General features: G+C 30.9%; 1 protein-coding gene and 1 long non-coding RNA gene across 2 annotated transcripts; one reads left to right on the top strand and one right to left on the bottom strand.

The window, feature by feature from the left end:
- Positions 4,449–12,149, bottom strand: LOC109338202 (RNA-binding protein 38-like). Its single transcript, XM_019575385.1, has 6 exons — positions 11,506–12,149; positions 11,227–11,350; positions 10,795–10,915; positions 8,379–8,415; positions 8,012–8,270; positions 4,449–4,738 (listed from the first exon to the last, which is right to left on the bottom strand). The coding sequence occupies exons 1-6, from the start codon at positions 11,686–11,688 to the stop codon at positions 4,647–4,649; spliced, it is 816 nt and encodes a 271-aa protein (XP_019430930.1). The 5' UTR covers positions 11,689–12,149; the 3' UTR covers positions 4,449–4,646.
- LOC109338209 lies at positions 8,422–10,403 on the top strand. Its single transcript, XR_002106533.1, has 3 exons — positions 8,422–9,423; positions 9,698–10,266; positions 10,327–10,403. It is a non-coding gene; the product is annotated as an uncharacterized LOC109338209 (long non-coding RNA).

Genomic DNA, 22,509 nt, shown 5'->3' with positions numbered 1-22,509 from the left:
AGCCAATTTAAGGATATAATCCTCATGCTTCTCATCAACATCAAAAGTTGACTGAAATAAAAACACATATACATTAATTATATTGCATGCAAACACATGCATATACGTACATTGCATAAAAACAAATATACGTACATTGCATGAAAATGCAAAAACTGAAAAGAAAAAAAAACTTACTGTTATTTCATTCCAAATACGCTTTTTCACGACATTCTCTACATCAGTCCATTTGTTGAATGTTAGCTTCACATTTTGTCTAACCACAACCCAATGTAGCTTACCAATGAGTTACCACCCTTCAAGTTTAATAGTTGACCTTTTGAGTTCCATTGAACTTATATCTTCACATCCTTACTTCTTTCCCAAATGACAATATTCATGGAAGTCATTCCTTATGGATTTCTTTTTTGAGCAACGATTTGCTTGTCTTGTGGAGTCGGTGTAGCTTTGTTACCATTGTGTTGAAGCTTTTTGAGGTTTATGAGAGTATGAGGGTTTATGAGAGTACGAGGGTTTGCTGAGAGTATGAAGATTTATTTTTGATTAAGTTTGAGAACGTAGAGGGAACTGATTTATCTTTTAGATATTTAAATTGTAGTAACAATTCAACAGTGTTTTCTTCAGAAAGAGCTGTTAATAAGACCGCTCAAACAACGCATATTAATGGTTGCGTTGTTGTATTGACCTCTTCAATAGCCCTTCTTAAAGTTTACGCTGTTGTTGTGAATCCAACTGCTTACTACTCATTTTCATGAACACATCAACAACGCTTCCTGGTTGATGCGTTGTTGAATAAAATCTAATTGACAACGCTATCTCAACTATGTGTTGTTGAATAGAATTTAATTGACAGTGTTACCTCTACCATGCATTGTTGAATAGAATTTAATTGACATTATCTTAATTATGTGCTGTTAAAATGAACTCATTTTCCAAATTAATAGCGTATTCGTAATTATGCGCCGTTAAATTAATATTTTATATTATGGGCCAAAATATATACAACATGAAAATACGTTAATTAACATGAAATTGTCATGAAGTAAATTGTCATATTATTGTGTTTATTAACGTGAAACTGCAAAAATATTAAACAGTAAGTTTTCTTAATTTGTTTTTTGTGTTTATTAAGTTTTGTTAATTTGTTTTTTGTATTTATTAATATGGAACTGCAAAAATATTAAAGAAAATAATCATTCAAATAAATAACAAAAAATAGAAATTAACATCCAAAATAATTGTTCATTCTTCATTCAAAGAAGCAAAATACATTATAATGAACTAAATGATTTGGTAGATTACAATGAACGAAATGAAGCAAATTAATGAACTAAATGATTTGGTAGATTACAATGAACGGAATGAAGAAAATTAATGAACTAAATGATTTGGTAGATTACAATGAACGGAATGAAGAAAATTAATGAACTAAATGATTTGGTAGATTACAATGAACGGAATGAAGAAAATTAATGAACTAAATGATTTGGTAGATTACAATGAACCGAATGAAGAAAATCAATGAACTACATGATTTGCAAATTAATTCTCCATAGCACACAAATCTTGTATAACAGACACTTTCTTTCTGAAATCTATGGCCTTTTTGAAAATCAAAAGATGTTAAAGACCTCCTTGACAAGATTTCAATGAAGAAAATTAATGAACTGATCAAATGAATAAAATCAATGAACTAAATAATTTAAAAATTAATTCTTCATCTCACGCAAATCTTGTATAACAACCACTTTCATTATGAAATCTAGACCATTTTGAAAAAATCAAAAGATGTTAAAGACCTCATTGACATGATTCTGATTAGAAAATTAACTTTAGAAGTTTTAACATTTCAAGTTGTTGAGATATGTTGTCTACTCTCTTTTTGGTTACTTTGTGTTTTCTTCCTCCTATCTTCATGAACATACTCCTATAGAAATACATACTCTTACTGATGAAATAGAACATGAAGTGAACCAAAATATTTATAGATGAACAACCATTAATATTTCAACAAATGAAGAGACGCATAATCACTCAATCATTAATATATCTCTAACACTTAAATAGTCGTATAAAATCAACAACGCAGAATTAAGAAATCGTTATTATTGTGTCATCTACAACATCACTTTCTTATTTATGTGTTGTAGAATTGATTAACATTAACAACGCTTTCTATCAAATACGTTGTTAAACATAACTCATTCAAGTCAGCGCTAACATTACTGATGTTCAACAACAGCGTTGTGCCAAGAATGCATTGTTGACGTTACACACATTGACAATGTTTGCTTTAGTATATGTCATTGATGTTCTTCTTCCTCGTTTTCAACAGCGTCGTTCAAAATTGCGTTGTTGAATGACCGTTGTTAATTATAATATCTGACATAGTAGACATGAGACAAATCATTGAATCATATATATTTTTCTTGTCATTTCTCTTATTTGGTGTGACAGTGACTCCATGAATTGTTGGGCTTCGGTTCGATGTTATCATTATCTCGAAAGAAGCATCTATTAGAGAAAGAAGCATCTATTAGAATATTCACTATTATTAGAGAAAGAAGTTTATGCAATATTTTGACTATGATATGGATGGCTGTAATTTGGACAACAAGTAGAAATGCAACAATTTTTGACAACAAGGACATAACGAGGGAGGCAATAGTGATGTGCTATAAAGTTCAAATCATGGATATAGATCAAAGGGAAATACAAACTTGTAATTATGTCTTGATTTCAATAGAAAATCCATCCAATTATTTGTTTGCAATGTTATTGTAGATAAAATTAGTTAACGTGGGTTCCCAGAACTGGAATTGCCTCAAAGAAATTATAATAATAGGGATAGAGGCTTATAGTTGTATTCAGTTATTTAGTTAATACTCATTATTGTAACATTATTGTAGTAACTTGTACTTGAGGCATTTTAAGCTCAATTTATTAATACAATTATACTTATCAAAAAAATGTCAAAACTATCATTTTCTTCTTTAACTCTTCTTGCACTGTTACTTCCCAGTTCCCCTCCCATAATCACGCATTTTCTTTCTTTCACTCATGAACCGATATGTTAAATGATTAGCATATATTTTTTCATTAATTGAAATTCGTTACATTTTTGTTCTTGATTTCGTTCCTTCAGGTAAGTACTAAGCATACAATTTATAGTAACTACCTTGTGTTGACTGTGTTATTAATAGAAAAAATATGTATTGCGTTAATACCTACTATGTTAATACATTAATTTATATTTGGAAACATGTTTCTGGACATATAATTATGGCATTAATATGTTAATTATGCAAAAAATGCGTTTTCGGATACACATTTTTATTCACCCAAATATGCAATTTCGTATTCATCCAAAAACACATATCTGAATATATACTCACTGCATTAATATATTAATCACGCATCTGGATACGTGTTTCTCCATATATTTATGATTATATGTTATGATAAAGGGTGTTGACTTACCATACATATATATATATATATATATATAACTAGCTATTAGCTCGTGCACGAGTTGTTTTTGGATTTTGTTATTGTTAGGCTTTTATCTTTGGGTGGGGTTAGTAGTTTGCTCTCAATTTTTAGGTTTTGAGTTCTGTGCATGACTGTATTGTATATCTGTTTTCTCTGTATGTAATTTCGTTTTCCTTTAAAACAAATTTCCCTTATAAAAAAATGCACTAGTTTTTTATTTTGGGTTTTTACTTATGTTAGTTGTTTTTAATATTTTCTAATAATCAAGTAGAGTTTAGTTATATGTTAGGAAGATTATACATAGAAAAGAAAAGTTATCACCTTCAAAATTCAGATAGGGGTTGGTCATAAGAGAGAATAGGCAAACATAAACAATTACAATAGAACCCACTACACAGGTAAGTGAGATTTTTACATGATGAGAGAGACAATTATACCTCTTATACCCATCATTAGATTAGGATGGTCTAAAAAACTTAAAAACTATAAAATTCAAATATTAAAATAGACATATTTGTTTGAAATTAGGTTTTTTGATCAATCTTGATTAGAATCTTGAAAACTTAGATTTGGGTCAGATAAACCTAGTCGGGGTCAGACTTGCCCCTCAATAATTAGTTTTCCCATATTTAATTGATATATACTATTAATATTAATGTGAATACGTTTATAAAAAAAACATTCTTCTATCTAGATGTTGTGATGATAATAATTTTTATCAACCACTTCTAACTATAACAATAGATGTTACATGCTAATGAATAAGACAAACATATATTTCTTATAAAATGATCATTTAAACATGGGTCTAAATGCTTCAACAAAATATTTTATTTCGGGACTCTGATTTATAAACTTGGCAAGATAATGATTAAACATGTTAAGCTCTTCCAACCGGAGAAAGTATAACTTAAAAACGATTTGAGTGAAAATCCCTTAAGACAAGGAAAAAGAGATTGAAGAAAATCTCCATGAAGAAAGTTCATTAGTCCAACATTTGAATGCCATAGCAGTTAAGAACAATTATTGGCTAAAGCTACAGCATGTGGACCCAAAAAATGAAGATATAAATGTGGAACAAGATGAAGAATTGATCCGATGTGAAATATAGTTTGAAGATTATACAGTTGAAACTTAGCAGGTATATATATTAATTAGCTCTTCCCTTGGGGATCTGAACTTTCTGAAGTTATAACAATTGCTTCAGATGCTGTCTCAGAGGAGGTACGCTTCTGACTCTCTGAATCTGATCACCACATACCACAATAAACAATAATCACATTCTGTTAGAAGATATTAAGATTGTAATGTGTATATATTAATGATAATTAACTCATCTCATGCATTAAGCTACCGATTGATTATGTTACTTGAATACGAGTATATTTAACATATAAGCATGATAGTTAAAATCGAGATTGATCAATAAGAGAGTCAAAGATTATAAACATGAGATCATAACACGACTCGTAAGATCCTACTTATTACTATATATATATATGCATAAAAATTCATATATATAATACTAGAGTTTAAAATTTATGCATCGTTAGTGTGAAGTTTTTTACACTATCAACACATCATTCATCGTTGATTTGTATTATTTTTGTTTGAGAGTCAATGATGATTAACATATAACTGGTGGATGATTTGTTGATCGTGTAAAAACACTTGCACTAGTTATACATATTAAATCTATAATATTATAGATATTCATAAATATGTAGATATATTCATAAGTCATAATACTAAAGATAATCATAAACATAAAAAAATCATATAAATTATGAAGTAAAATATATTCAAGTCATAAGAGTCATAGATACAATATTTCTCAGGACATCCAAAATAACACAACTACAAATTTCAACTAAAAAAATAGGGTTTTAGTTTTTATAGTCGTTGCTCCCACTTTAATAATTTTATGAGATAAAAAAGAATTTGGGCTTAAAAACTGGCTTAAAAGCCCATCAAATCTGTTTTTTTATAAATACATAAAAATTTAGGGTTTCAACAAACCGGGGCACACATGACCCGATTCCTTTTCTTTTCTACCCCTCTTCTTTATCCTTCTTCTCTACCCATGACAGTGCTGAAGTTGAAACTAAAAGCTACTAGAGTTTCTAGTCGTGTATCTACCCTTGTGACTGTTGGAGCTATTGGTCATGCAGGCATTGAAAGAGAGAGAGGACGTGAAGCATAGAGTGAGAAAGATGAATGAGTGACAGAGATTTAGGGATCGGTGCATTCGTCAATTCCACTTGTTTTATGCAACTGCACGATGATCCCACCCAATCCTATGGGGATACACCCAAGACTGAGATCGAACACGAGTTGAGGGTCAAGGATCGTAAGATCGTACTATCTCACAAGTAGTATTGCGATTTTGACTACTTTACATGTAAGTAACCAAGTCAAACATGAAAATGCCAAAATATGGTGGCTAAGTTAAAATAAAGTGGTATACTGAATTTTTTGACTTAAACTAGTTGTTTGCTAATATAAATATGGCTTTAAAGTCAATTTGAAAACCTCAATCTCTTTCAATCAAATTTTAACGCATAATAAAAAATAATATATAATTTTAACTTTGTTTATCAACAAAGTGTTGGCCTAATAGTGTAATGTTCTGCTAGATCCCCAAAAGACCAAAATTTAAGAATCCAATTTCTCGGAACGACACTTGATTGGAGAGACATTCACGCATCCTAAAACAGATTAGTTTCTTACTCACGGGGTAAAAGGATATCCTTGGTTGTACAAAAAGACTTTGTTTCCCACTACTTAATTTTTTAATAATATCAAAATTTGATTGGATGAGACATAATTAGAGACACAATTTAAGGACAATTGATCCCCATTTCATTCATATTAGAACTATTAATACAATTTATTTTAAGCATTTTTTTTCTCATTCTATACTAACCCCTGGAATTCAACACCTTAGGCTTTGTTTGGGAGTTAGGAGGGAAAGGAAAGGAGAGGGATGAGAGGGTAAAGAGGGGGAGGAAAGGAAGGAGAAGGGAGGACAAATTCAACTAAATCTCTCCCTTGTTTGGGAGTGTGGAATTTAGATAGGAGGGGATGGAGGGTTAATGTAATACAAAAATACTATTTTACCCCCTCCCCTTTAAAAAATCAATAGTATGTTATGTATTATATGTTATAGAATAATATTAGTAAGGGTAGTTAGGTAATTTGGTTTATTTTCCTCCCAAAACACCCCAATTTGAGGGAACTATGTATTTTGGCATTTGGAGGGTTTGAGGGGGTTTGAAAAATCCTTCAAAACCCTCCCCTCTCCTCCACTAAATTCCCAAACAAATGAATCCCTCTCCTAAACCCTCCCCTTCCTTCCCTCCCCCTCCAAAATGGTACTCTCAAACACACCCTAAGTAAACAAAAGTTGTAGATCTAGTGTGAAGTACAAGTGAGAGAAATGAGAGTTTGATTAAGTAGGGTTTGATTAAGTAAAGGTGATTTAATGTATAAGACTCCTATTTAAGTAAGGTTTGTGGAAAATAAATGTATAATACTTTATTTTCTCAAACTGAGAAATCATTTCCATGATTTAAATATATGATCTCTAGGTCTAGAGGTAAGTATCTCACCAAGGGAAGAAAGAATAATTGTTATATACCTTTGTTGTGGTGCATTCACATGTTTAAAATTAAAACTTAAGCATGGGAAGTATCTAACATAAAAGCAATGTGGGCCAATGCATAAATTGGAGACGAATGATGTTAAGGTAAATTTTTCTTCTTATTTATACTTGTTGTGTTTGGAGATCAACAATACAAGAAGATGGATATCTCTTTGGTTCATCACTATATGAACTATTTGGTATGTAAGGAACAAGATTATTTTTTAGAACTTGCAATACTACCATGAAGAGGTGATTGATCTTATCCTTTTATATTTTTGGAACATTCTAGTGTTCGTTGTAAGAATTTTAAATTCTTTTATTTGGAAAGGGTGTTGAACCCATCTAACTATTTTTCTGTTTGCTAAACTTTATGGATAGGAATACCACTTGTTCTCCTAATTTATTCCTTTTATTTTAATAAATTTTATTGCTCATAAAAGGAAGGGTGGTGATGACCCTCTTTGTCATGACTTTCTTCCACATTGACCCATACATGTGGTCGATGGCAAAACCAAGAGAGTTCATTCACATGGGGACTGGGGTTGCCATGTGGACCCCATGGCGACATGTTTTATAGCCAAATCATAATATATAGTGTCAGTAAGTGCATCATAATCCATAAATCTTTTGTGCACCTCTCTCTTTAACTTCCTATATAAGATATTAGGGTGAATCAGTGACCAAGAGGATGGAGGGTAAATATATGTAATTTTATTTCCATAAGTAAAGAGTCTGTTTATGGAATTTGAATCTATATTAGTGTTACTTAATGGTTATGTTGTTCATCTTCTTTTATATATAAGATTTTAAATTAATTTGAAGGGTATATTAAATAATGTAGAAAAGATCAAAGGGTATATTAAATTAAATTACCACTAGAGGAAGAAGGGATTTGCCTTGTTGCTGGTTGATAAGGTGGACGAAATGCAGAAGAACCTTCCATGGGTGAAGTAGGGTAGTATACGTAGGATGGACCAGCTGGTAAACGATGTGCTTGGGGTGTAGAAAATGTGCCCCTAGGTGCTTGCACAGAATAGCCATAGTAATATGGAGAAGCCATGGAATTAGATGATTGTCCATAAAGTTGTTGATAGTACTGTGCTTGCTGAATCTGTGTGTTGTATAATGTGGCCTGTGTGTTCATACAATAATTAAGATAATTAGTATTATCTAACTGTCTTCTATTAAAAATAATCACTTTTATTTAATTAATTAGAGGGAGATAGAGAAAGAAGCTTACTTGGTGGTACCCATACTCAGGAATGTAGCTAGGGTAGCTGCAAAAAGAAGTTAGAAGGTATTTAAGTAGTTAGCAAATATGGAAGGAAATAAGTTAAATGCAGTAGTGCATTTCCTTCTTTCAGAAGCAATCACTCAATGTGGCAGACTTATCTTGTTGTGGACTAGTACTGAACTTAATATGTGAGGTTTTTCAGTGAATCTAGAGAGGACAGAAGCCATTAATTAAAATCAATGACCTTGGTTGTGGTGTGGGGTCCCTAATTGGAGTATTGTATAGTAAGAGTTAGAATTGTGTTGTGTGCTGTGATGTTATATGCATTGTCACAAAGACTGATAAGTTATGATTCACAACATTGATCCCTCCAATTTTATTGTGTAATCAAGAGTAATCCTCACATAAGGACTTCGTTGGTTAGCTTTAATTTGTAACTTAATAATATGAATATACTTTTTTTCATTAAACAGAAGAGGGAAGGAACAAGGCATAATATAAGGCATGGTCAAAGTGGCATCCAAAGTTATGGAACATTTGTCATGCACATGTAAATTATGAGTCTCATGGGAACTGACAGAGTAGAGTTAAAGGAAAAAGGTCATTCAAATTCTGATATATAACTAAACAATTATAAACTTTAGGAAAAAGTTCTGCGCAACTCATGAAATTGAACAACTCGTTCAGAATCATTATATTTTATTTTACTCTAGGGTAAAGAAGAGACAAAACATTATTCTAAAGTTTGATATGGTACATGTGAAAACTTATCAAAGAAAATATAATATCACAATCTAATGAATATGATTAACATTCAGAACACATATTCTAAACTTTGATATCGTGCATGCGATAAAGGTTAGTTTCACGTTACTTTTATAAATTTACTAACCATTATATACAATCCTCACAAGACAACAGTAACTTCGCTGGTGAGAAAATACTTGATGGTACAGAACATGCAAAAGTACCGCGAGATGAGGGATTTTATCATGTACTACAAGATTATAAAGCAAATTAATTGATGCAGGACCACTATGACACTAATATAGTTAGAACGTGGCTAATCGGCTTTCTCCCATTTCTCTTTACTCTATCTATGAGGGCTATGAAGGAATTCGTTCATAAAATGCTATTGCACTACTTTTTGAAAACAACCGCACGGGATATACTCGGCCAAGGAGATTGTACCAAAGGAGACTCGTTTTACCGATCGTTTGATTGGATGTGTCCTTAGTAGCTTTGGATAAGCCATAGCCTTCACTGGGGAAAGGCTATAACGAGCCAGGAAATGTTGAAGTACCTGAATCGACTCGCTCTTCGAGTAAAGACCATACATGCATTACCACGGATTACATATATCTATTGATCAGTACCTGTTATCACCAGTATTTAATTTCTATTATTACAGTAGATGAATATTTATCAAATATATACCTAAGAAAAATAATATTTTTGATTGAGTGGTTGAACTTGAATCAACGTATTACCCCCTCCCCAATCTTCTGAAGCATTCTTTCATTATATATTTATAATTCAAAAATGTTATTTATACACCACATTACCACCTTAGGTCCATGTAGGAAAAGAAGAGAAAGAAACTCATTTTTCTTTTATTTTCTAGTAATTTTTAAGAAAAGAATAGTGTTCAAGAGTACTGTAGATGAAGGGTGCAAGAATAACATTTTTGTTTATAAATTGTCATGTTTTTTCCTTTCAAATTTCAAATCTCACAAAAATAAATACACATCAACAAAAATACAATTAATGGGTAAATTAGTTCATATGAATATCAGATTGGAGGATCAGGATCCTGTGCAATGCAATTGATTAAGCATAGCTGTGATCTTATTATAAGGATAAACAAAATTAGAGGTAGAGCATGCACATAATGGTTGCAAACTTTTCATCTCATCGTACTATTATTATTGATATGAAATTTAAGGATATTCAGGCTGACAGTGCCTGACACGAAGACCTACTATAATTGGATGAGAGCTCTCAAACTACACATGAAGACAGAATGTGTTTGTAGGATTGTATTAAATCTTGGATTAACAATATTGAAACAAAAATAGAAAAATAATAAATATTAATTTTTTTAATTAACATAATCTATTTTTATTGGTCTTACCTGGTTTGGAACACAATTTATAACAACATATTTTTTTTTTCCTGTCTCTAAGTTTATTATTTTAAAATATATGTTATGTGGTTATAATGTATTTTAAGTTAGAGGTAGAATAATTGTGGCTTCCAAAACTCTAATATTTTCACCACAATTACTACGGCAGTTTAAAATTTAAATAAGTAATGCAATTCTGACAATTAATAGGGGCATGGTCCAGTTCCAGTTCCTTTGACTGTGAGTACCATAGGTAATAAATTGGCACAGTAAATGAAAATAGCTAACTCAACTTACCCATATGGTTGTGGGTACAGTAGTGGTGGTGTCAGTGCTGGTGGTCCTGCTGCCGGAACACCACTATTCGATCCTGCACCATGTACTGTCCCTGTCCCTCCACCTTGATATGTACCACTTCCTGCATTATTTGTTTCATCCCAATGCATGTAAATTACACAGCCCTACATCCACTATACCATTTGCTTAAATATAATTTCTCTTCTATTTATTTATAAAAAATTGGATAATAAGGATCATGTTCTTGACGGCTAAGTCTATTTGTGAATTGAGTTTTGGAGGAGAAAAAATAAAAGGAAAGGTTTTGAACTCATCTCACTGGTGTATTTTATGGCTCTCAAGTCTTCCGAAACTCAATTCGCAAACAAACCCTTAGTCGGATGAAGATTTAATCTAACACATATTACATATAAAAAAATATGAATTTGATACCTCTGGGTGGTGGTGATCTAGGCCTTCCTAAAGAAGCAATGTTACAATTTGCTCTTCTTCCATCTATTACTGGGTTTGGATCAGCACAAGCCCTTCTAGCTGATTCTGCATCACGGAATGTTACCTGTTCATTGGAATATATGTAGGAGGCATGTTTTTATATGGTAAGTGTATCAAAGAGTGTACTAAAAATAATAAAATGATCAAATAAAAAAACTCAGCAATGAAATAAAACTAAGCTTGCTATTTCAAGGCTGAGGAAAAGAGAGAGAAACATACAAATCCATAGCCTTTAGAGTTTCCTGTGTTTTTATCAGTGATAATAACGGCTTCAAGAATTTCTCCAAACTGCTCAAAGTATTTGCGCATTTCTTCAGTTGGGGTTTCCCAAGCTAATCCTCCAACAAAAACTTTGGTGAATGTTGTGTCTCCAAACTGTGATCGATAATGTGGGTAAGCCATGACAGTAAATGATGAAGAAATGAGTGTACTTGTTTATGCATGAATGTCACTCATTTAAGCAGTGTTGTGTTTCTTCCTTTTCTCTACTGCTGCTATTCAGTGGAAGTTTCTTGTTTCCTCTATTATCTGCTTGTGCCTTTCAGCACCAAACATTCAACAATAGCTTTAACTCTCTTTTTTATCACAAAGAAGAATCTTTGAATTTGAAGAGGCTCAAAGAAAGAGAAGTGGGATGGTTTATGAATTATGATGATGTGGTATTGTTATTATTTGATGGTTGTTGTTTGGAATAGGTGTTCTGTTGGTTAATTAAGACAAAAATATATGAGAAGGGCAACAAAATAAAAGTTATTTATCATAAAAAGGGAAAACAAAAAGAGAAAGAGTAAAGGGTGGTCTAAATAAGAGAGAGAAATCTGACAGCTGCAAACTCTAATTTGCTGGCCAAAGAGTCCTTCCCTCTTTGGAAGAATGGCTGGAATGTGCTTTCTAGCATGGAAAATGTTTTTTTATACCATACATGCAATTTTTGTGTGGATCTTGTATCTAGTTGGAGTATATTTAGTAAGGTTTTAATTTTGAGTGTGTAACTGTTATGACATCGACATCAAATACTATAATTATCCTAAATGTTAAGATTTTCAAAACTACTACTGAAACTGTTATTTAAAACTTTGATATTTAGATTAGAGCTATTAAAATGGATGAGTCCTTCATAAGGGTAGGGAGTGGTGTGTTTAAAGTTTGAGCTTTATTCACAGATTAAAAAAATTAAGGGTTTAAATGAGCTGAAAAAATAAATGTCTAAGCTTGATGACAAACTTTTTATCACATGTGGTGGGGTAGGTTTTTCCTTGTTCCAATTGGTTGAGGCCAAAATGATTAGTGTCCATTCAAAGTTAAATTTCATTGCCCAAATCAATCTATTTGTCATGTTGGCTAGTTTTGTCAACTCAATTTAGATATCATTATCTTGAAAGTAAGAAAAAGTATTATTAATTTTTTTCTTGTATAAAGAGGTTTAAGCAATTCATAGTCAAGTATTAATTCATTTCACATCAAACTCATGCTTAAGAAATTTCCTCTTGTATTGTATGTACACAATGTTGGCTTCTGTTAGTAATATACATTTTGTGTATTTAAAGACTCATTTTTTATGAGATAAAACATTTTATTTAAACTTTAAAGTATGATTTAAAAACAAAATAGAATATGAGATAAAATATTAAAAATACTACATAATACATGTAAACAAAAGTCTTTTTTAAATAATATCTATCTTGATTCTTCAAATAGCCTTATAATTCAGGTTACAGCTGCATCACTATCTCACTTGAAGTGTGTCCTCCCTGTCTCTGCATTAATATACTCTTCCACCATCCAATCAATTTTTCAAACAAGACTTATCATTTTTAGTGTATTTCGTTAGTTTAGTATTAGCAAACAAAGGAATATATGTAAAAAATGTGACTTTTCCGACAACAAAAGATACCTTCTGATCAATAATCAGATAACCCTTTTTACATGGAAAGAAGAAATTTCATGGAGTAATTGTTAAGAAGGTGGGCGTGCTGTGTTGGCAGCTTTGGCTTTCAGATAGAAACTGGGCTGAAATTTTGATTCACTCAACTTCTTGCAGCAAAATTTATATATTGTAAAATCTAAAAGTTAAAATACTAATTTAACTTTGAATTTGACCTCTCTGATTTTCTCTTTAATGCTTTTTGTTGGTTAATTATATTTTACTGTAGACGCAAGTGATTGGGTAATTAGCTGGACCAATCAAAGTGGTACCTATTTTCTTTATGTTGGGACATAACTCATTAAGATCCTCTTCTTTAATAATGGAGGGCTTCAAAAAATAAAGAGAAATGTAATTTTCAATATTACATCTATCATTTTGATTATAATAAAATTACATTTTTACTACTAAAAACAAATGCAAAAATATACATTTGTCTATCTATTAATGGAGAAGATCCTCGTAAGTATATCCCACATGACCCCAAATCCACTAATCATAGGTTATTACAGAACAAATCAACCAACAAATTGAAAGGTAATAATTACAGATTTGGATCCTCTTCAATAGATAGTTGTTCCTCTCCCATACTGTTTGGAGTCATGATCTCATATAATAATGATGAGTATCTAGAATCCTTCTATTTTAACATACGGGATCCAAATCCATCTGTTAGGTATTATATAAAGGATATACCTTATTATTCTTTTTTTGGTTAATCAATTTGTTCTTAATTTGAGCATATAAGAAATCATGTGAAAGCCAACAATTGGGATGTAAACAAATTTAAAAACTGTTATGAGCTATATAGACTAATCACCATCTTAAATTCCCTTACAAATCGTGACACTAACAAATGTATTAATGTCAAGCTAATATCCCTCTTATTTTATTAAAATCAGTATCATGTTCACAAGCCAACAAGAATGAGAACCACTAAGTCTACCTTCCTAACACCTAATTAGCAAGATTTTTAATTTCTAGTTATGATATTATTTTTAATTGTCTTAGTTGGATCATACATGTGTAGCACTCTCATTTTGTTGCATAGCTTGACTTCAAATCTTTAATGATCATGCATAGCTTTCTATGTGACTTTTTGCTAGTGAGCCAACTAAGAGGCACACAATGTTTCAAATTGCAAACAACTCACCACCTAATAGCTCTTAATACAGTGTAATCGCATCATAAAAACAAATTTCCAATCCTAAAAAGTTTACATTGCAATAAGTGCAATACATGTTATGCCTGTTGCTGTGATCATAACGCTGACAATCATAATCACAATTACAATTTGCTGACAATTATAATCATAATTGCAATCACAATTTAACAAATAAATAGGAAGAAGAAAACATTATCTAGCTTGTTGCCAGCGTTAGGGACGAGGAGACAGCTATAAGGACCATATGGTCTTTATGTTATAATAAAACACTGCAAAACAAGTGAGTCCGTGATCTGGCAGAGTCCTCTCCACGTGAGGTCCTATCACTGAGTTGAAGAAACTATGAGCTGGATTTCCATCAACTTGCCCTTTTACACTCAATACATTTTAGGACAAACATTGATCATTATATAATTTATAACAATATAATATTTATATATTGTTAGTATAAAAATTTATATATAGTTAATATTTATTTATCATTCACTTGTATTACTATTTTTTGAAGAGTCAATAATGATTAAACATGAATAATAATGATACAGTGATAATATATAAAACTTATACTGGATGCCTACATTTTTTTCTTAATTTATATTACATGACTCCCAACATGGCCCTTCATCGACCCAACATATTCACCAAACAATGGCCATTTAAAGCTGTACTATCCCCTTATGCCTTCATGTTCTTTTCTTCCTTATTGACTTCCACTTTAGGGAATCACATTTCATTTCTTCACTCTCTAAACATAGTTTCTTCTTTTGGGTAATGACCTCCATCTCTCCTTGTTACATGTTAATTAAAGGGGTATATAGTGAAATCCTAATGATCTACTGTTCTCATTTTTTTTCTTGACACTTTCACTGTCATTTTGGCTAATGTTATTATTCAAACGTGTTACCTTTCATAATCTAATTAGCTAAGCAAAGGAATCTTCTCTTGGCATTTTGATTACCTAATGATCTTAGGGTGGAAAAGTTATAGTGCTCCTAGTAATTAGTGAGTATTTATAATTAATTGAAGAACAAAACTATCACATTTTACACATTTAAACACATGTGTTTTATTAGTTTGTTTAAGTAAGTTTGTTTAAGTAAGTTTGTTACCTATTCATGTACTATAAACAAGGTCTTATGCCTTAATCAAATTCACCGAGAAATATCCACAAATTTCATTTTACGTTTTTGCAACATTTTTGCAATATGGTATCAGAGCTTTTAGGCTTTGGTTACCGCTGCATATTCTCTACAATTATTATCTCTCTCTTCCAAGATTCATCGTCATCGACACCACACTCTAAGAAAGCAATTATTATCTTCTGGTTCTGCTAACCAGGTGACCAGTCTTGCCATTACCGATAATGCATTACTTGGAATCCAAGAAAGAAAGAATCAAATGTTGAGTTTGTTTATGGTGGATCATACTAATAATAATGCAGAACAAGCAGCACCACCAAAATCACTACCTTCTCCTCTTGATCTAACTAGCAAAGTAGCAATTCTAACTAGCAAAGTAGCAAGCTTAGACTTTAGAGAGAATTTATAATTGCAAAGGGGTTTGGTGCACAAACCAATTCAACACTACAGTCCCAAACATAATTGTACATTTATAAGTACACTGATTTCTATACTGCTGCAACATCAGCATTATTGTTGGTTTTTTAGTAGACGGTTAAAAAATGAAGCATTTTTTTTTATGCAGAGGATAAATATCACGTTTATTGAATGGCTCTTAAAATAGAGCTAGAGTTTGATAACAATATCGAATGGTTTCCTCAATTTAGGCATAACTAACAGTACCACAATTTCAAGAAGAGCATTAAGAATATTTCATACTTAAAAGATAAAGCAGAAACAACCTCTTAAAGATTAAGTAAATTAGTTTTTTATCTGCACCTTACTAAGGCACATGTTTTCAATTTCAACACTCCTCATTGTCTTAATAATAGCTGATATCTGCACACTCCAATTTTTTTTTTCTTTTATTCCAATTTTTTTAAACTAGGGAGGATTATGTAAACACCCAATTTTAACCCAACAACTACTAATTGCAGCAAAGTAGTATCCCATCAAACTTCGTTCTTTAACACTATCACTTGATGCATAACATTTTTTGGAAGAATTGCCAAGACACTTCTTAAATGGCCCTTGTAGAACCTTATTGGATGTGTTTTTGCATTAATGGAGAAAATTTATCATTGTTATCTTTGTTCTTCACTTCCGCCATCTTATATGTTGCGCAATAGCTCATATTTTCCTAATACAAGTTATGGATTTGAACTGATATAAACCTAATGTGACTAGGAGAACAATAACTAAATACAAATCTTAATTATCACTCGATTGTCAACTACCACCATCTCATGTTCATTATTAATTAACACTGGATTGTCAACGAGCTTCTCCTTCATTAGATTTAGAGCATTGCCTTTAGCTTTCTTTTGAACCTTAAATGTGTCTTTGATTCTTCAAGAAAATCCTTAGCAAGAAGTTGTACCATTTTAGCATAGCCTTTGATTCTTTCACTACCTTGATATTTTGTTTTGATATAATTCTAAATGTCCTTAATAAATAATTCACCATTCTTGTAAATGTTATGTTTGACAAAATAGAAAAAAAAGAGACAACTTTTAGTCTTAGCCTTCTCTGTCTCTATCACAATTTGATTCTTCATCTAAGCCACCATAGGATTTGTACGTAATTGAGCAACTTCATAGTCTTATTCTATTGTCTCCCCAAAGCCCAGTGCATCTTGATGAACAATCATTCTAATAGCATAGAGGCCCTGGACTTCATTGTTTTCACCATCAATAACCGGTGGTGTAAGTGTAAATATACCTAAGCAGGCCTAGTCACTTGGTGGAAAAAAGTCAACTCAATTCCTTGGTCATTAACATTGTTATGTCAACTGATGCTAATAGAGTTAGTTGTAAATGGATGTTAAATGCTTGTAATTTTTGGGCCTATTCTCCTCCATCAATCTCTTTTGGATGTCTTCTACTATTCTACTTACTATCTATATAAGAATGCATTGGGCTAGCATTATTACAATATTAGACATTTTGCTTCTTTGCCACTTGGATTTTTAGAGGACAAAATTGTCAAACAAAATTTTTTCACTTCAAAAAAATTCAAAAACCATAAGTCATTCCATCTTTTTTGCTTGCCACACATTATTATTCAATGTTATTATAATAAATAAATATACACACCTTGAATCTACTATTTGTTGTTCTTTTTAAAAGTCCTTCGGCCTTTTCACTTCCCAACTATCATCCTTAAGAAAAATTGTACAATTCCAATAAGCCATCATTATTTTATTAAATGTACTTTATCTTTTCTCTCTCCATTTGTATTTTATTAAATGTCCTTAGGCGTTTCATATTTGTTTCTCTCCTCTTCTATTACAAACATGTTTCTTCTTCTTCCTTAGACATCATATATTTCAAACCCAACAGCTAAGGTAAATGTCAGATCGGAACTTCTTTTGTATTCTTCTTCCTTTGTATTCTTCGTTTCATATTTGTTTCTCTCTTCTTCTGTTAGAAACATATTTTCCAGATCCGAACTACTATGACACGATTTACTTTTTTAGATCCGGTTTACTTTCACATTTATCCCCTTTGGCTTTTGTGGATGTCTCTTTCATATTTTGTGTTAAAAATTTCATCTTTATTATTTTTCTAGATCCGACTGACTTTGACACGGTCTACTTTTTCAGATCCGGTTGTTACTTTTACCTGCATTTGTGTTTTGAATGTGATTTTGAGTACATGTTTGTTACATACATTTATCATTTTTGGCTTTTTTATGTCTCTTTCATATTTTTTGTATTAAAAATTTCATCTTTATGATTTTTCCAGATCCAATATACTTTGTCACGGTCTACTTTTTCAGATCCGATTGTTACTTTTACATGCATTTGTATTTTGAAGTTCTTGATGCATATTATAACTAATTACATACTATATTCTTGAAGTTCTTTATACTATAACTACTTACATACTTCTTAATGATATTCTTGATGCATATTCTTGAAGTTGTTTTCTATGTTTATACTATAATATGTTGTTACAGAATATTAGTAATATATAATATAATATTTTATATATTAGTGATATTCTCCATTATTTGTTTAATGTTTATCCATGAGAATCATGTACATGAAATATAATATAATATTCTTGATATTCTAGGGTCATTAAAAATTTGATATTCCTTGGTCATGTTACTTTTACCTGCATTTGTGTTTTGAATGTGATTTTGAGTACATGTTTGTTACATACATTTATCATTTTTGGCTTTTTTATGTCTCTTTCATATTTTTTGTATTAAAAATTTCATCTTTATGATTTTTCCAGATCCAATATACTTTGTCACGGTCTACTTTTTCAGATCCGATTGTTACTTTTACATGCATTTGTATTTTGAAGTTCTTGATGCATATTATAACTAATTACATACTATATTCTTGAAGTTCTTTATACTATAACTACTTACATACTTCTTAATGATATTCTTGATGCATATTCTTGAAGTTGTTTTCTATGTTTATACTATAATATGTTGTTACAGAATATTAGTAATATATAATATAATATTTTATATATTAGTGATATTCTCCATTATTTGTTTAATGTTTATCCATGAGAATCATGTACATGAAATATAATATAATATTCTTGATATTCTAGGGTCATTAAAAATTTGATATTCCTTGGTCATTAAAAATTTGATGTTTAAAATATCATTTTGTTACTTTTTGTTTTGTTCTTCAATATTTAACTTTCCTCATTTGACATGTTTAATTTCATTTGTTAAAAACCTATATAATTCTAATTTGTTGTTTCATGAATATTTTGTAGATTCTAGAATTGTGTGTATGGTTTTGGTATTTTGGAGTTCAGTTTGATGTATACAAATTTATTGTTAAAATTATTTTTGTATTCAGTTAGAGATTGGTTACATTATTAAGAATACTTTATAATTTTTGATTCATTATGAATATTATTTATTCTATGAACTATTCATCGGTGAGATTATCAAAGCATACATCTTATGGAATATCCTTCTATGATCTTCTCCTCTATCTACTTTGTTCATTTTGTACAAACTTTAAAATTGATTTTGTGCCAACCTTAAAATTATTCTGTAAATGTTAGATATTGTTATGCGGACATTTATTAAATGAATTGAATATGTACGAGTTACAATTGTATGGACTGTTATATGGATACAAAAAAGTATTATTTTTAACGATTACTTTATATAATTTAATTACTAAGTAACATTAGTTTTTGAAAGCAGATCCAAATCTGCAGCAATAAATAAAATGCCTTTTTCAATAGTAAGAATTTCAAATTTTATGGCTAGGTAATCTTTTAAATAGGAAGTTAACATTTCTGTACTCATAAATATACCATCAAATACACCATCAATTGCTAAAGTGAACTAAAAAAAGTGAAATCAAAGTTAGCACTAAATAATATAGAGAATGTAATCCACCTGCAACAGCCATAAAATGTTTGTTTGATTATTATTGTTTAATTATTTAAGTTATGCACTAATCTTACACTTGGATTTATACATTGTGCATAAAACAGGACTTGATTTTGTGAATGCATATCTATTTCGTTTGATATCAAATGGATACATATAATCCAAACATCCATTCTTCAATAGCAAGAAATAAAAGAATATCGGTTTTGAAGGATAAGGGTTTAAATTATTCAAGAACAAAATAATCACGTTCAGCGGTGCAGTCCCAACAACAAAATGAAACACAGATGGAAATGAGTAGAACCCCACTTCAACATTTAGATTTAAATACTGCCAACTTGAAAGAGAGCTATGGTTTATTCAACATCAACGGTTGTTCAACTTCGACATCACATACCCAACCATCAGAAATCCATGACAAGGCTAGGAAGAAAAGAATTATCAATCAAGAATCTATAGGCATAAATCTTATGAATAGATATGGGAAAATGTTAGATGTTCAAAATTTGAACAACAATGCAACAACAAAAGAAAATATGGTTCCTTTTTCATCAACGAAAAGTTATAGTCACCAATTCAATGATCATATAAATGAAGATGATGTCAATTTCGAAAATGACATAGAAGGTATTGATTCAATTATTTAGTTTATTATTAGTCATTTAATAAGTTAATTTAATTATTTTCTTTAACAATAATATCTTATGTTTTTTATATTTAGATGGTGTTAATATTGAATACTCTTCCGAAGATGAAGATCAATTCGATAATTCCAATACACCGTCAATGTGTCAAAGTCATCAAGGTTATTTACTATACATTTTAAATTTTAATTTATAGTACACAAAAATAGCCACTAACATTAAAATTGTTTGGTTAGGTTATTCTGATATTGGTGATCCTGTTATTGAATGTGATCATTGTGGAGCATGCATATGATATGAAGAGCGAAAGTGTAAACATAGAAATACTACAACACCCAAATATGAACTTTGTTGTGGTGATGGTAAAGTACAAATACCCTTATTGAAAAAACCTCATCCAATCCTTCAACATCTTCTTTTTGATTTGCACTCTCGTGATAGTGTAAATTATCAAAACAATATTCGTCTATATAACATGATGTTTGCCTTCACATCTGCGAGTGCAAAATTTGATAGATCTATTAATAATGGTAGAGGTCCTCCAACTATTAGGATACAAGGACAACCATATCATCGTATTGGGAGTATGTTGTCGATGCCTGGACAAGGCCCAAAGTTTGCGCAACTTTACATTTATGATACAGAACATGAAATTCAAAACAAAATGGAAGGATTAAGGTAAATAATAATATTACTATGGATAACAATGACATAATGTCATATTTTTTTATATTCTGTGCAATCTTATTGATTTGTTGTTCAATTGATGAATATAGGAACAACAAGGTTGATTACCCAGTAGTTTGCCAATTATCACAGATGTTAGATGAAAATAATGTCCATGCAAAGTCGTTCAGAATGGCAAGGGAAAGATTAAGAGATGGTGTAATTCCTAATTTGAAATTGAAGCTAATTTCAGAAAGGAGTTCTGATGGTAGAGTGAATAACTTACCAACAATTTCTAAAGTGGTTGCTTTAATAGTTGGACATATTGATACAACATCAAAAAGGGATATAATTATGGAGACACAAACTGGTCGTTTAAAAAGAATTGATGAATTACATTCAAGCTATTTAGCTTTTCAATATCCATTGTTGTTTCCATTTGGGGAGGATGGTTACAGACATGATGTTTGTCACAGGGCCAGATCTGATTATGAAAATAGGAAACGAAATCGTCTAACAGTGAGAGAATGGATATCCTTTAGATTGCAAACAAGGAAGAATGAGGCTCAAACTCTGTTGAGGTCAAGAAGACTATTTCATCAATTTTTAGTTGATGCTTATACTATGAGGGATTCTGACCGATTATCTTTCATAAAAAAAAATAATCAAAGTTAAGGGTTGATAAATACAGAAATTTGAATATGTCTCAAACAAATGACCAAAATGAAGGATCAAATATTGGAAAAAGAGTCATATTACCTTCAACCTTTGTTGGTAGTCGTAGGTACATGGATCAATTATACTTTGATGAGATGGCCATTTGTAGTTCATTGGGATTTCCTGATTTATTTCTAACAATGGCATGCAATCCAAATTGGCCTAAAATTGTAAGATTCCTTAATCCTTTGGGTTTGAAGCCACGTGATAGACCAGATATAATCTCAATAGTGTTCAAAATGAAGTTTGAACAGTTGCTTCGAGATATAAAGAAAAGGCATGTGTTGGGTAAAGTAATTGCATGTAAGTAGATACTTGGCAATATATTTACTTTCATCTCATATATGTTACCATATAAGTAATTTTGGATACTTATTATTCCTTTATGATTTCTTGTTTCAGATATGTACACAATTGAATTTCAAAAGAGAGGTTTACCACATGTGTATTTGCATATTTTTTTGCATCCTTCAAGCAAATATCCTTCTCCAAATGATATTGATATAATTATCTCTGCCGAGATTCCAAATCAGAATGATGATCCTGAATTGTACAACTTGGTGAAGTCACATATGATTCATGGTCCATGTGGTTCTTGCAATAGGT

This window comes from Lupinus angustifolius, chromosome LG02 (assembly GCF_001865875.1).
Source record: "Lupinus angustifolius cultivar Tanjil chromosome LG02, LupAngTanjil_v1.0, whole genome shotgun sequence".
Classification (NCBI taxonomy): Eukaryota; Viridiplantae; Streptophyta; class Magnoliopsida; order Fabales; family Fabaceae; genus Lupinus; species Lupinus angustifolius.
The sequence above is the reverse complement of the archived record's forward strand: the minus strand, read 5'-3'. Positions and strand labels throughout refer to the sequence as shown.

What these genes read in the sequence shown, in the direction of transcription:
- LOC109338202 (XM_019575385.1), bottom strand. Translation starts at nt 11,688, where the DNA reads ATGGCTTACCCACATTATCGATCACAGTTTGGAGACACAACATTCACC. An exon ending in CTGTACCCACAACCATATGG is followed by an intron (nt 8,416 to 10,794) that starts GTAAGTTGAGTT and finishes TTCTTTTTGCAG; the next exon opens with CTACCCTAGCTACATTCCTG. An exon ending in AATCCCTTCTTCCTCTAGTG is followed by an intron (nt 4,739 to 8,011) that starts GTAATTTAATTT and finishes TGTGGTGATCAG; the next exon opens with ATTCAGAGAGTCAGAAGCGT.